Source organism: Notamacropus eugenii, chromosome 1 (assembly GCF_028372415.1).
Source record: "Notamacropus eugenii isolate mMacEug1 chromosome 1, mMacEug1.pri_v2, whole genome shotgun sequence".
In the NCBI taxonomy this organism is placed as follows: Eukaryota; Metazoa; Chordata; class Mammalia; order Diprotodontia; family Macropodidae; genus Notamacropus; species Notamacropus eugenii.
In genome coordinates, this window is record NC_092872.1 from 334,222,985 (window position 1) to 334,239,463 (window position 16,479).

The 16,479-nt window shown below is 36.5% G+C and overlaps 1 protein-coding gene across 3 annotated transcripts in view; it reads right to left on the bottom strand.

The window, feature by feature from the left end:
- The window catches only part of TRIM9 (tripartite motif containing 9), a 160,603-nt gene extending 148,310 nt beyond the window's left edge, over nt 1-12,293 (bottom strand). The window contains exon 1 of one of the 3 annotated variants that reach the window (XM_072629826.1): nt 11,175-12,293. In XM_072629826.1, coding sequence (XP_072485927.1) covers nt 11,175-11,996 — 822 coding nt within the window. In that variant the 5' untranslated portion in view covers nt 11,997-12,293. The remainder of the gene's footprint in view (nt 1-11,174) is intronic. The other 2 variants (XM_072629824.1, XM_072629825.1) reach the window with 2 other exon arrangements.
- Between the last annotated feature and the right edge of the window lie 4,186 nt (nt 12,294-16,479).

The window sequence follows — 16,479 nt, forward strand, 5'->3', positions numbered from 1 at the left end:
CTTACCAACTATATATGAAACTTTTTTTCAACTTGAACTCTCTGCTAGATCTCCCCCATCACTGTGGCAAACAACTCTGAGAAGCATAAATGTCTGTTTTATACCTCATCTGATATGTATCATTAAGGTTATTGAAGAAAATAATCTCCGTTGTTAAGAAATGTTTTAAGAAATCTTCAAAAACTGTTGACATTTGAAAGACAGACATCTTGTTGAAAAGGGTCAACATCATTATATATAAACCTGAAAAAAGACTCAATAAAGTACAGGAATCAGAAATCAGTGCTCAAAATATTATACTTGAGGGTTTGGATTTCAGAATGCACATGTATATTTTCTATTACACTTTATTGAGGAGAAAAAAGAGAAGGAGGAGGAGAATGAAGAGTAGCAAAAGAAAGAGGAGGACAAAGAGGAGAAGAAAGAGGAAGAAAAGAAGGAGAAAGATGTGGAGGAAGAGGAGGAGAAGGAGAATAATAATAATAATAATAAGATGATGATGATGGTGGTGGTGGTGGTAGTGATGGTGGTGATGGTGATGACGATGATGATGATAGCAGTGGTGGTGATGGTAGTGATGATATGTCTCTGCACCATAACCAGATATCACGAGAACTCTTGCAGCATTCAGGGACAGGTACCAAGTGGTAGCTATTGGGAAAATCCAAGAACAAGTCACAGTGAGTCATTTTCCACCAAGATTAGAAAAGGCAGATAGAGGAGTCTAAGGATACTGGAAAATGGATCTAGTCAGGAACAACAATGTGCAATACTCCAGCAGCCAGAGAGAGGGTGTACAGTAAGAAGTTCCAAACCCATTACAGTACACCTTGACATCTAACAGTTTTGTCACCCACTTCCCTATTCTAGGTCACAGATCCAGACTGAGGGGAAGACATGCATCCAGGTGCCCAGGAATAGGGAAGAGCTATAGGCCCTAGGCTGAATACCAAGAGAGGAGTTAAGTTCGAAAGCAGAGAGTCACTGTATGGCTGGACCCAGGAGCAGAACATATCAGTTCCAGCTTCTCTCCCAGACTAAATCTGATAAAGTTAAACCAGAACAGAACTACCAGATGGTAATCTTCAGTTTTGTTGCTCTGAAACAACAATTTCCCAGTTGGCTGATAATGGCTGAGTCCAGCAGCAGTCTACTATTGCTCAGACCAAACCCAGATCAGGAATTTGCAGAGAAAAGACAATAGGTGGCAATAAAGCTTTACCTTACATCAGGCTACTTTGTGAGCTCTGAAAGTTTACAGATCTCCTCCCCGAGTTATCCCTAAGATCCTAAAATAATCCAAAATTCAATAGTCAAGGAAAGGCCCACATCTTTCCCTCAAAAGCCCTACATGTGTCAACCCTAGAATCAAGTGTGGAGTCAGAATGTAGGCTAAAAGAACATGCATGTGCACACACACACACACACACACACACACACACACACACACACACAAAACTACCACCACCAACACCATCACCACCACCACCATGAAAAGTTGTAGTGGTGACACTCAAGACACAAACCTAGAAAGAGAGAATGACTCCAAAATACCTACATGTAAAGTCTCAAAGAAAAGCAAAATATGAGCACAAATTCAAACAGAATTCCATGGAAGAGATGAAGCAAGAGTTTAAAGAAATTTAAATGTTTTCATAAATGGAATGAGAGTAGTGGAAGGAAAATGTTGAAAAGCAATAAGATCAAGAGGATTATAGGAAGATAGTTGAGTAGGTCAGAAAATTTTCTGCTCTCTAAGTTTCCTCCACAAAAAAGAACATCACTTCAGAGCAACAGAAATAAACACAGCATAAAGCAGTTATCCTACTAAGACAATTTGAAAAGACACCTTGAAAGACCCGACCTCCAGGGGCAAAGGTTTGGCTTCAGTGAAGTGCAAACACCTCCAGGCTCCCTCTCCAAAATCAACAAACAATAAGCACTGGGGGAAGCTGAGTTGAGAGGCAGTCTTAACTTTAGAAACTTTCATCTCAAAGACAGTGTGGGGGTCTGATGGATGACTAGAAGATTGAAAGACCTTCCACTGAGGAGGGATGCTAAGTACAACTGTGCCAAACAGATGAGTCTTGGGCTGGAGTGCAGGTGTAGGGGAGATGAAGCTAGCACACACATGGTGAGTACAGTAGCAGAGGGGCAGGGACCCTGCTGCCTATGGGCACTATCAGGAGAACAGAGTCCCTGGTTTCAGTTCCAGGGCAAAGAGGATAGCTGTATTTTGAAGCCATGAGAGGAACTACAGGGAAGAAGATAATTTGTGGAACACCATGACTAGGGGTTACAGCTTAAGATTGGAGAGAAGAGCCCGAGATTAGGCCCTGAAATAGACCTCAGGAAATAACAGTAAGAAGACCTTAGGCTTAGGACTTCGTTTCCCATACTTCAGGATTACAATTTGATTACACTAATACTCGCTAAAAACAAGATAAAACAATAAATAAACGAATAAAAATGAGTAAGCAGAGGAGAAAGCACACAACCATAGATAGTTACTATGGAGATAGAGAAAATTTAGGTTCATATTCAGAGGAAGATAATGGAGCTAAAAAAAGCTGCTCCTTTTTCAGTGAGAAATGTGAAATGGTCCTAAGCACAAAGAGTTCTTGAAAGAACTTAAAAAGGACTTTAAAAATCAAATGAAAGGGGATGGAGCCAAGATGGTGGAGTAAAAGCATGGACTTGCTATAACTCTCTCCCCAAACCCAGCCAAATACCTGTAAAAAAAATACTCTAAACAAATTCTGGAGGTGCAGAACCCACACAATAATGGAGTAAAGCAAATCTCCCACCCCAGACAGCCTGGAAGGTTGATGGGAAGTGTCTATCATGCTAGACTGGGAGAACAGTACAGTCCAGAGCAGGCCATTCCAGCACAGACAGGACCTGAGCAGGTCTTGGGGGGACTGAAACACTGGCACCTGCGGCGGTTTCCAGACTTTACAACCTCAAAACACAGATGACAGATCAGTAGAAAAAAACATGTGGAACCTGTGTGAGAGAGCAGAGTGGTCTGACCCCAGCCTCAGGGAGGCAGAGGGGGTAGAGGAGCCCATGGCAGTTTCAGCAGCAGCAGCAGGGGCAGTAGCAGGGGTGGTTTCTGGAGCTCTAGGCCCACAGATTGTGGGGGGATGGAGCAACTGACAGTACACTCTCCCACCCCCACTGGAAGCAGAGAATTACCTTGCCAAAGAGCTCAAAAGTCAAGTAAATGGCTGGGGAAATGAGCAAAAACCAGAAAAAAGAATCAGACTATAGAATCTTACTTTGGTAATAAGAAAGACAAAAATATACAAACAGAAGACAACAAAGTCAAAGCTCCTATGTCCAAAGACTCAAAGAAAAATATGAATTGGGCTAAGGCTATGGAAGAACTCAAAAATGACTTTGAAAATCAAGTAAGAGAAGTAGAGGAAAAATTGGCAAGAAAAATGAGAGTGATACAGAGTGAATTGAATATGAAAGGATGATATCTAAAAAATAAAATTAATAGGTAAGAGGAATTTATTGTGATGAAAAAGGGAGAAATAGAATGGGGGTAAATTATTTCTCACATAAAAGAGGCAAGGAAAAGCTCTTTAAGTGGAGGGCAGGGGGTGGAAGATGTGAGAGGGAAAGAGTGAACCTTACTATCATAGAATTTGGCTTAAGCAGGGAATAACATGCACACTGAATTTGGTATGAAAATCTATCTTACACTACAGGAAAGTAGAGGGGAAGGGGATAAGCTGAGGTGAGGGGGATGATAGAAGGGAGGGCATGGGAGGAGAGGGTAATTAGTAACTCTCAAAAGAGAGAATAGAATAAAGGAGACAGGGTAGGATGGAGGGAAATACAGATAGTCTTTGACATGACTGTTATGGAAGTATTTTGCAAGACCACACATGTATAACCGATATCAAACTGCTTGCTTCTCAATGGAGGTGGATGGGAAGGGAGGAAGGAAGAGAAGTTGGAATTCAAAGTTTTAAAAATGAATGTTAAAAACTGTTTTTACATGCAACTGGGAAATAAGACATAAAAGCGATGGGGTATAGAAATCTATCTTGCCCTATATGAAAATAGAGGAGAAGGGGATAAGAGAAGGGAGGGATGTGATAGAAGGAAAGGTAGATTGGGGTAATCAGAATGCATGCTGTCTTGGAGTGAGCAGAGGGGTGAGAAGGGCAGAAAATTTGGAACTCAAAATCTTGTGGAATTGAATGTTGAAAACTAAAAATTAATTAATTAATCAAAACAAAAAAATAAAATAATAGAGTGAGGAAAAATTAGAAAAAAATAAGAGCAATCCAAGAAAATTATGAAAAGAAAGTCACCAAACTGGAAATAGAGAATCAAAAACTTAAGGAAGTAATTCCTTGAAAACTAGAATTGGGCAAGAGGAAGCTCTAAAACATCAAGGAATCATGAAACAAAATCAAAAGAATGAAAAAGAAGATAAAGTGGAATATCTCATCAGAAAAACAACAGATCTAGAAATCAAGGGAAAATAATATAAGAATAACCAGACTACCTGAAAATCATTATTAAAAAAAAATTTATACCATATTACAAGAAATCATCAAGGAAAATTCCCCTGAAGCTCTATAACAAAGTAAAGATAGAAAAAAATTCACTGCTCACCACCTAAAAGAGATCCCCCAGAAAAAATTTACAGGAATATTATAGCTAAGTTTCATAGCTGCCAGGTTAAGGAAAAATATTACAAGCAACAAGAAAAAAGTTTTAAATATCATGGAGCTACCATAAGGATTACATAAAACCTAACAGGTACTACTTTGAAGGACTGTAGATCTTGGAATACTACATTTCATATAGCAAAAGAGTTGGGCTTACAATCAAGGGTGATTTGACAGCAAAGTTAAATCCTGAATGAAAAAAAAAAAAGTACAGTTAGTGAACTGAAGGACTTTCAGGTTTTTGTGATCAAAAAACCTCCAGAACTTAAGGGAAAATTCAACACCAAACATCCAGAAGAAATATAAGGTAAACATTAAAGACCAATTATAAAGGACTCAATAAGGTAAAATTCTTTACTTTATAGATGTGAAAATATTAGCAGTACTTTTATGATTATTATCATTATTTGGGAAGTTTGAAAGATAGATGTGGGCTAAGCCGAGCATGATGGGTTGATTCTTAAAAATAAAGCCATATAGGGAGAGATAAAAATGAATGAATGAAACAAATGAACAAATGAAACATAAAAGGAGAAATTGATAAAAAGAAGCTAGTATGGTGGAGGGTGTGAAGTACTAGAACCTTACTCTCTTTGGGAAAGGGTTAAAGAGGGAATATTGTGTGTGTGTGAGTGTGTGTGTGTGTGTGTGTATGTATATATGCATGTATTATAAAAGTCTTCTAAATTTAGATAGAAATAAGGGGCAAGAAGTTAGGGTGGGGAGGAGGATAAAGAAGGGATCCTGAGAGGGGTGGGTAAGTTAGGAATAAGAAGGTAAGGTAGTGGGTAGAAGTAAAGCAGAGGAATGAAGAAGGATAGAGTAAATAGGGTGAGAAGGATACTGAGGAAATATAGGAAGGAGGAAAATACACAGGTAATTGTGATTTAGAATGTGAATGTGTTGCATTTATCTATAAACAGAAATGCATAGTAGATTAAAAATTTGAGTTCAACAATATGTTGCTTTCAGGAAACATCTTAAAAATGAGAGACGTACACAAAGATAAAGGGCAGCAGTGGGATTTAGTATGTAAAAAAAGCAGGAATCGTAAGCATGATGTCAGACAAAGTTAAAATAGATTTAATCAGAAGTGAAAAACAGAGAAAATACACTGTGTCTCAACAATGTCATTCTATATTATTTTAGACCATTTAAAACACTTAGTATAAAATTGCTGAGCATTTACCTGCAGAAACTATATGAACATAAATATAAAGCATTTTATACAAATAAACTCAGCTCTAAATAACTGAGGTAATATTTATTGTTCTTGGTGGGTATTTTTAAATGATTATTTTATCTAATTATTTTTTCAATGTCATCCCAATTAAATTACTAAAAATTATTTTACTGAGTTAGAAAAAAATAACAAGGTTCATTTGGAAGAAAAAATGGTCAGAAACTTCAAAGAAACTGGAGGGAAAAAAGATGTAAAGGAAGTAGATTCAGAAATATCATACCTTAAACTATATTTTGAGGTGATAACATTGTTGAAGTGTAAAAAGGATAATTTTGATTATTTAAATTAAATATTTCTTGTATAAATAGAACATATGTAGCTAAGAATAGAAGAAATGCAGAAAATTTAAGGGGGGATACTTTCACAAACAAACAATCTCTTAGATAGAATGTGATTGGGCTGGAATATTGCTGTGGTGTAGGAAATGATGAGCTTGTTGATTTAGGAAAAAAAAGGAAAGACTTGGACTTATGAAGGAAGATGCTATCCACCTTTAGAGAAACAAATAATAGGAGGAAATAAGCATAGTACAATCTTACGTAGGAATATATATATGAACACATATGTGTTTTTAGAGGGAGGAAATAAAGCAAAAAGTACATAGCAGAGAATAAAAGAAACCAACAAGGAAGCAAAGAAAAGCCGGTCAGCTTTGAAAACAATGTATAGTATTAATTATATAGGGTTTTTTGAAATAGAAATATATTATTTTATATTGAATCCTCCCTTATGCTCGACTGTGTACCTGGTAATGTTTTTCTTTTCTTTTATCATTTTGTATTTAATTTTAAAATAAAAAAATTATCAAAAAGAAAAAAAATAAGAACGTTAGAAGAAAGAACTGGAAAGGAAATTAATAGCTTTGTAAATGAGGTACAAAAATCATGCCCAAGAAAATAACTTTCTGGAAATTAGAATGAACCACATAGAAACTGATGACTCCAGGAGGCAGCCATAAATATATTTTTAAAAATCAAAAGACTGAAAAAAAGAAGAAAAATTGTATGTTATCTTATGGCAAAAACAGCTGACCCAGAAAACAGATTGAGAGATAATTTAAGCATCATTGGACTACCTGAGAACCATCACCATAAAAAGAGCTTAGAAATCGTGTTTCAAGAAAACTACCCAGATTTCTCAGAACTGGAAGATAAAATAGAAATAGGGAGAAGGCACTGATCATCTCCTGAAATAAACCTCAAAATGAAAACTCCTAGGAAATTCATAGCCAAAACTCAGAGCTTATAGGTCAAAGAAGAAATAAAGCAAGCAGCCAGAAAGAGAGAATTCAGATACCAAGGAGCTACAGTAAGGATCACACATAACAGCTACCACTGTAAAAAAAAAGACTAGAAAGCTTAGAATACAGTATTCTAGAAGGCAAAAGTATATAGGATAACAGCCAAGAATAACTTATCCAGCAAAACTGGGTATAATTCTACTAGGTAAAAATAAACCTTTAATGAAATAGAAGACTTTCAAGTATTCCTAATGAAAAGACAAGAACAACATAACAGCTTTGAAGTTCAAACACAAAAGTTCAGAGAAATATAAAAAGGTAAACACAAATGCACAATTATAGATAAACTCCTTGCATTCCTCTTGTTCTTGTGAGGCACTTGTTGTTAAGTGACTTACCCAGGGTCACACAGGTAGTGTCAAGTATCTGTGGCTGGATTTGAACTTAGATTCTCCTGACTCCAGGGTTAGTGCTGTATCCATTGTACCATCTAGCTCCCTCAAGTCCTTATATTCCAATATGGGAAAAATGATTCTCTGAACCTTATCAACACTAGTGGTCACAGAGGTCATTTAATTGGACAGGTAGTCTTGGAATGGTTATCTTATGTTTTACTTAAGAAGAATAGAAAGACAGAGGAAAAAGAATATACCAGCAAAATATGGAAGAGGAAGGTTAAGGAAAACTCTCACATAATTAGGGTGCATAAGTCTATACAAACAAAGAAGGACAGGTGGGAATGTAATATTTAAACTGACATTCGCTCAGTATGCTCATCTGAAAAGGTCAAAAGAAGGAAGAATATGCACACATACACACAACTGAGTAGAGAAATGAATTTCACTTGACATGGAAATAGAAAGAAAGGGGAGAGTAAGAGGGAGGGCCAGTTAAAGCATGATAAGGAAAAGCAACTTTAACTATGGATGTATAAAATTGTGTGATAGAATATTAATACACTGTAAAAAAAATGATAAAAAGGATAGTTTCAAAGAAAATTGGGGAGACTCACATGAACTGATGTAAAATGAAGTGAACAGAAACAAGAGAACCATTTATACAATGACAATAAAGACAAATAACTTTTTTTATAAAGACAAATAACTTTGAAAAACTTAGGAAGTCTTATCAGCATAATGACCAACCACAACTTCAGAGGAATAATGATGAAACATGCTGCCCACTTCCTCATACCTGAAAGACTCAGAATGCAGAACAAAACATACACACACAAATCTATATATAGATGTGCCTAATGAAATACATAAACAGAGAGATATAAATAGATAGATAGATATATGTATATGCATTCTTTTCCTTGACTGTGTATAACTATATGTTTCTAAGAGGAATTTTATTCTTTTATTCTCAAGTGGTAGGTAAGAGGGACTTTTTGCTGTTGGAAAAAAATTAATTTTAATAATTCTAAGAAAACAGAAACTCCACTAACTAGCCTTATTTGACAAACAGAAAAACCTAGTTTCTAATATCAAAAAATTAAAATGGAGAAACCATATCCAATGAAAAAATAAACCACTAGAAAAGATTTTCCCAATCATATACCAATCAAACTGGTAATTTAAAAAATCAGTATTTACAGAAACATAAAATATCCAGATTAGCAAAACAAGAAATCAAATTTTAAATAATCCCATCTCAGAAAAATAAATTGAACAATAAATCTGAAAGAAAAAAAGATCAGATGAATTTACAAGTAAATTCTATCAAACATTCAAAAAATAATTAATTCCATCATTACAAAATATGTTTTCTAACTTATGAAAAGAAGGGATTCCATCAAATTCCTTCAGTGCTAGAAATATGATCTTTAGATCTAAACTATGGAAAGAAAGTTATTCACCATTATCCCTAATGAATATTGACGCAGATATTAAGTATTCAAAATACAGTGAATAAAATATTAGCAAAGAGGTATGGCAACATATTGCAAAATTATATACTGTAACTAAGTTAAATTTATACCACTAATCTGTGATTAGTGCAATAGAAAACCTAAACACACTGTGCTAAAATAATTCTTTTATAGTTTAGAAAGATATACAGAAAGTGCTTTTGAAAAGTAATTGTTTCTTTTCAAATTTTAGACATCACTGGAAAGCTTGGATACAAATCTTTCCTTAACATTTCCAAACTAAGCACCAATGCTATAGGTATAGAAAAAATGTTAGAGACCTTTCCAGAAGCCTAACAAAGTCATTCTAAATCAAGTGGTTTTTACCACAATAAGCTACAAATTGATGCATGACATATACTATCACGTATACACATATGATAGGTCAGTATAGTCATGCCATAAACAAATTAAAGGACCTAGGGAGGAGACACCTTTCACAATTAGGGATTACTAGGAATAGGGGATGAGTTCAAGTTCCTGATGACACAGGCCACAGGAGATAAAATGGATAATTTTGATTACTTGAAATTCAACATTTTCTGGACAAATGAAATCAAGGCAAGTAAAATCTGAAGGGAAATAGTTTTGTGGAAAAAAATCTTTGTAACAAATTTCTTTAATATAAGTGTTCTATTGGAGATATATAAGGAATTGATTCAAATATATGAGAACAAGAGGCATTCTCCAATATATAAATTGTGAAAATGCAAGAATGGTTTTTTAAAAAAGAAATACAAGCTATTAACAGATATGTGAAAAAATACTCCAAATCACTAATAATTATAGAAAATAAATTAAAACAAGCTCAGAACTAGTAGATTGACAACTATGACAAAAAAAGGAAAATGGCAATTGTTGGAGTATCTGTGGCAGGACAAACACACCAATTCACTCTTGTGAATTATACAAATACAAAGCAATTAAATACAAAGCAATTGGAAGTATGCCCTCAAATTCACTAAAGTTAATCCTGTGTTTGCTTTCTCCTTAACATCTCCCATAATGTAAATTTTAAAAATAAAATTAAAGCACAAGTTTATGCTGATTTTCTTGGAAGATACTGACAGCAGTGTCCCCTCCAACATCAACAAATGAGATTTTCAGTCTTCAGACACTGGAAAGATTAAACATGTTAAAAGGTGACTTTTACAAGGAGTTTCTAGGGGCTTTTGTTGAAGTACATTAGCAAGATGTACAGTACTCAGCAGTTCCCAGGTTGAGGCAGATCCCCAGGGTAAGCCAAATTGAAGTTACTTCTGCCTTAGTTCCCTCCACGCAGGCAGGAGGGGATATCCACCTACGCAACATCTGTTCCTAAGGCAACAGCAGTTTTACCACCTATGCAATGACTCTGGTTGTTACACTGAGATGAGGTGACACACAGGGATGAGGTGATGTGGTTAGAAGCTAATTCTAGTTCATCAATATTCCATTTACACTAGACATATTTGCAGCAACCACCCACCCAAAAAAAGATTCCAGGATCTAGGGAGCTCTAACCCCAGCTGATCTTTCTAAGCCAACCGCATGCGCGGTCACATTTTCCTCTGCTTGGCGGATTTACACTGCCACTTCCCAATGGGTCTGTGTGAGCATAAAGTCTTGCATCTAGTGCATCCACCAAATTAAAACAAACATCTCATCCTTGCAGATGTTTTTCACCATTGGCTAGGAGCACTGATTCTACCTGCAACTAAGCGCGTTCCACTGGAAAACTGACCACAGCCCTAATCTGCAGGCCAACTTGTGCAGGTAGTGAGATGACCTTGAACATTATTGTCCCTCAGACCATCCACTTAGTTTTCCCAGTCCCTCTTCTGAAGCATTCAGTTCCCTACTGAATTTTAAAGGGCACCATATCTCCTGCAATGCACCAGACAAAGCAAGAAAATAGTCCCCCGCACTGCCCCTCCTGACCATAAGGTCTGAATGAGGTGTATTATGTCTGAAAGAGGGGAACACCCTAGTGTAAACAGACACCCTAGTACAGATGGAAGGAGTGCAATTGTGGCTCGGGACGGGGAAGGAGTACTGGGGGAGGGGGGGGGGGCGGTGTGATGGAGGAGATTTAGTAAGACTCACCTTGTGCAGTTTCCACATAGCCCCCAAAGCCTTGACTTCATGACTAGAGTGTTTTCCCTCTTCTAAACACTGGTAACACACGGGTATCTTGCACTGGACGCAATACATACTGTGGTTTTCCAGCTCGTGATCTGTGCAGGTGGAAATTTTGCGGGGACTCAGCCTCCGACTAACTCGGCCTTGGGCTGGGGGCACCAGTCGGTGTTTAGCCAGAGGTCCCCTAGGCGGGTGGCATCTGAGCCGACATGGGTCGCAATAGAAAACATCGCACTGTTCGCACATTACTGTAGCCTCCTTGGGCGCCTTTTCACAGAGCTGGCACTTGAGGGCCGCAGCTTTACTCTGCTGATAGCGATCGATGACCCCTTCCAGAACGCGGTTTTTAGGAAAGCCGCGCAAGCCCCGGTCATCTAGGATCAGACTACGGTGGCACTGTGGACAAGTGATGCAGGAGTTGCGAGGCACTGGGGCCAGAGATGCTGACAAGTGGGCCGCAGGGGGTGGCATGGCCGGGGGAAACACTCGGACTCCATTCGGAGACTTCTGGCAGGGAGTGGTGGGGGCACTGGCGAAACCTGCATAGGAGCCGTAGCCGCTGTCCGCTTCGCTGTACAGACTCATCTTATCCATGTCCAGATAGTCATAATCAGAGACCCCAGAACCCGAGGCCCGACGGCTCTGGGGTGACTCAGACTCCGGGGTCTGAACTAGGATATTGCGGGCACACGCTTGGCACAAATTGTGAGAGCAAGGCAGAATGATAGGCTCTCGATAGAAAGAACCGCACACCGGACATTTTAACTCCTCTTCCATTTCTTCCATAGGAGGGCTGGGCTGATAAACCAAGCGGCGACAGACTGGTGCCTCAAACCTGTAGTCCCCGCTAGTTAACAGGCTAGATTTGGCCAGCACCTTGGCCTGCAGCAACAGCAGTAACAGCGGTAAAAGCAGAGAGTTGCCTTCCGATTTCCCTGGTTACAGCAGTCTGTCACTCTGGCTAGCAGAAAACTGAGCCAGACAGCCTGGACCTCCTCTCCTCCGGCCAATTGGGGGAATGAGAGTGGGTCGAGACCTACCATTGGCTCCGGTCCCTTTCAGTCAACTTGCCTCCGCAGATAGCAAGGGATTGGGGGAGCAGGCAGGGAGGTGGGGGTTGGGGGATGTTGATGAACTAAGGAGTCTGCGCTTCAGCACCCTATAGAGTACGGTAGTGTTGGGAAACAATTCGCTATTCTTGCGTTCCAGTCTTCCCTACCGTCTACATGGGCAAGGGGTGTGAGAAAACACTTCCAGATGACAGGTGACTTTCTCCAAAGGTTATTCTGACAAAAGATTCTCCCTCGACCCATTCTCCCCTTTCCCCTTACCAAGAATGCTTCCTTTCTATGACCTTTCCACTGTAGCAGCTCTCCAAGAATACTATGTAAGCCATTTCTTCCCTGTCTTCTGCCCATAACCAAGCTGCTCATTTCCCAGCAGGGGCAGAAGTGAACTGAGCTTTGGATTTTTTTTTTTTTTTACCTTAGGTCTTAAACTTTCCGTTTCAGTCCTTAAAAGGTTTCTGGTTCGTCTTTCTCAATTCCATTTTTCATTCAATCAATTTGAAAGGGTCCTCTGTTTCTCCACACTGCATTATGTAGCATGATGGTCTCATAGGAACATGAGGTCTTTAAGTTCAATGAGGGAGAAAAGTGAAGTCAACAGAGACCAAGGACAGACAAAAATAAGTGGTTGTTTGAGGAGCAGCATACCAGGGAGACAGAGGGACACTTTTTAATATCACTCTTCTTATCAATGCACATTTTTATTTTTATAGTTTATTTGTAATATTTTACATTTTGAGCTCCAAATTCTCTCCCTCTCTCCAAATCCTCTCATCCACTGAGAAGGCAAGCAATATATCCATGTGAGGTCATGCAAAACATTTCCATATTAGCTATGTTGGGGAAAAAAAATATAAAGTGAAAAATATATACTTCAGTCTGTATTCAGAGTTCATGAGGATTCTTTGAAACTCGATAGCTTTTTTCAACATGAGTCCTTTGGAATTGTCTTGCATCATTACATTCATGAGAGTAATTATATTTCACAGTTGCTCATCCTTAAAATAGTGTTGTTACTATATGCAACGTTCTCCTGATTTTGCTCACTTCACTTTGCATCATTCCATATAAGACTTCTTAGTTTTTTCTCAAATCATTCTGCATCTCATAATACAATAGCTTTCCATCACAATCATATACCCTTACTTGTTTAGCCATTCCCCAAATGATGGACCTCCTCTCAATTTCTAATTGTTTGCCAGCACCAAGGGAGCTGCCATAAACATTTTGTACATATGAGTCATTTTCCTTTTTCTGTGATCTCTTTGGGATATAGGTCTAAAAGTAGTATTGCTGAGTCAAATGGTATGCACAGATTTATTACCCATTAGGCATAGTTCCAAATTATTCTCCAAAACACAACTCCATCAGTTCCCTATTTTTCCATATCCTCACCAGTATTTATCATTTTCCTTTTCAGTCATGTTAGCTGATCTGATAGATGTGAGGCAAACTTTGGAGTTATTTTAATTTGTATTTCTCTAAAATTTCTCAATAGTGATTTGGATCATTTTTATGTGACTATGAAGAGCTTTGATTTTTTTCTGAAAACTACCTATTCATATCCTTTAACCATTTATCAATTAGATAATAGCTTATTTTTATAAATATGTGTTAGTTCCATATACATTTGAGAATTGAGATCTTTACTAGAGAAACTTGCTGTAAAAATTCCACCCTTCCCTAGTTTCCTGCTTTCTTTCTAATTTTGTTTCCATTGGTTTTCTTTGTACAAAACCTTTTTTATTTCATGTAATCAAAATTATTCATTTTACTTTTTTGTGATCCTCTTTATCTCTTTTTTGTTCCTAAACTTTTCCCTTAGCCATAGAACTGACAGGTAAATTTCTCCATGTTCCCTAATTTATTTATGATATCACTCTTTAGCCTAAATCATGTACCCATTTTCACCTTTTCTTGGTATGCTGTGTAAGATGTTGGCCTATGTCTACTTTCTTCCAAACTACTTTCCATTTTCCCCAGCAATTTTTGTCGAATAGTTTCATAGAGCTTGGATCTTTGGGTTGGCTTATCAAACACTAGATTATTATGATCATTTACTACTGTATATTGTATACCTAAACAATTCCACTCATCCAGCAGTCTATTTCTTAGCCAGTACCAGATTATTTTCATGGTTATTGTTCTGTTAAATAGTTTGAAACCTACTATGGCTGGGCTACCTTCCTTAACATTTTTCATTGATCTTCTTTCATGATCTTTTGTTCTTCCAGGTGAATTGTTACTATTTTTTCTAGCTCTATAAAATAATTTTTGGTAGCTTGGTTGGTATGCCACTGAATGAGCAAATTAATTTAGGTAGAATTGTCATTTTCATTATATTGACTTGGTCTGCCCATGAGCAATTAATATTTCTCTAATTGTTTAGATATCTCTCCTTGTCTAAAAAGTATTTTTTGTTCTTATATTCATTGCATATGCTTTGGCAGGTAGACTCCCAATCATTATTATTTTATGTAGAATTATAATTATATTTTTATTTTTTATTATATATTATATTACATTTTATTATATATTATATTGCATTACATATTATGACACAATATATAATATAGTTATATATTATATTATTTTACATATAATTTCTCTTTTTATCTCCTCCTGCTGGGTAATACATAGAAATGTAGATGATTTAGGTGGGTTTATTTTATATCCTGCAAATTTCTTAAAGTTGTTCATTCTTTCAACTAGCTTTTTCATTGATTTTTTAGGATTCACTAAGTATCCCGTTGTACCATCTGCAAAGAGTAGAAGTTTTGTTTCTGCATTACCGACTACTATTCCTGAAATTTCTTTTTCTTTTCTTATTGCGATAATTGTGATTTCTAGTACAATATTGTAAGGTAGTAATAATGAATATCCTTGTTTCACCCTTAATCTTATTGGGGAGGCTCCTACCTGATTGCAATTACAAATAATGTTTGCTCTTAGTTTTATATTTTTAAGAAAAGCTCTGTTTATTTCTGAGTTTTCTTGTGTTTCTCATAGGAATGAATATTGTATTTTGTCAAAATTTTTCTGCATCTATTCATATGGTTTTTGTTGTTGATATGGTCAGCTTATAGTTTTTCTATTTTGAATGAGTCCTGCATTCCTGGTATAAATCCCACATTGTCATCATTTATCATCTTTCAGCTATGTTGCTTTAATTTCTTTGTTAGTATTTTATTCAATTTTTTTTGTATCAAAATTCATTAGGGAAATCAGCCTATATTTTCTTTCTTTGTTTCTGCTTTCCCTGGTTTAGGTATCATAACCATATTTGTGTCTTAAAAATAATTTGGTAAGACTCCTTTTTTAATCTCTTTTGTCAAAAAGTTCATGTAGCATTGGCATTAATTGTTCCTTAAATGTTTGGTAAAATTCACTTGTAAATTCATCTGGTCCTGGGAATCTTTTCTTAGAGAGTTTATTGATGTTCAATTTCTTTTTCTAAGATAGGGTTATTTAGGGTTATTTAAGAACTTATTCCTCTTCTATTAATCTAGGCAATGTATATTTTTTGTAAATATTCATCCATCTCACATAGATTGTCAGTTTTATTGGCATATAATTGGGCAAAATAACTCCTAATAATTGTTTTGATTTCATCTTCATTGGTGGTGCATTCACCCTTTTCATTTTTGATACTGGTGATTTGGTTGTCTTCTTTCTTTTTTTAAGTTAAATTAATTGATTGTTTTATTGGGTTTTCTCCTAAAACTAGCTCCTCATTTTATTTATTAGTTTAATATTTTTAAATTTCATTTTTATTCATCTCTCCTTTGACTGTCAGAATTTCCATTTTGGTTTTTAATTGGGGATTTCTAATTTGTTGGGGGCTTTAGTTGTCCTTTTCATTAATCTGATCTTTATCTCTTTTATTGATATACACATTTAGAGATTGGTTTTCTCCTAAGCATTGCTTCAGCTGTATCCCACAAATATTGGTATATGAGTTCATTTTTGTCATTATCTTTCATGATATTATTATTTCTATGATTTTTTCTTTAACTCAGTCATTCTTTAGGATTATCCTATTTGCTTTCCAATTAATTTTTAATTTGCACTTCCATGCTTTTTAATGAATATAATTTTGATTGTATTGTGGTTTGAAAGAGGTGCATTTAATATTTTCTGCTTTTCTGCATTTGTACATGAAGTTTTTATGCCTCTTACCCAGTTAATTTTCATGAAGGTTC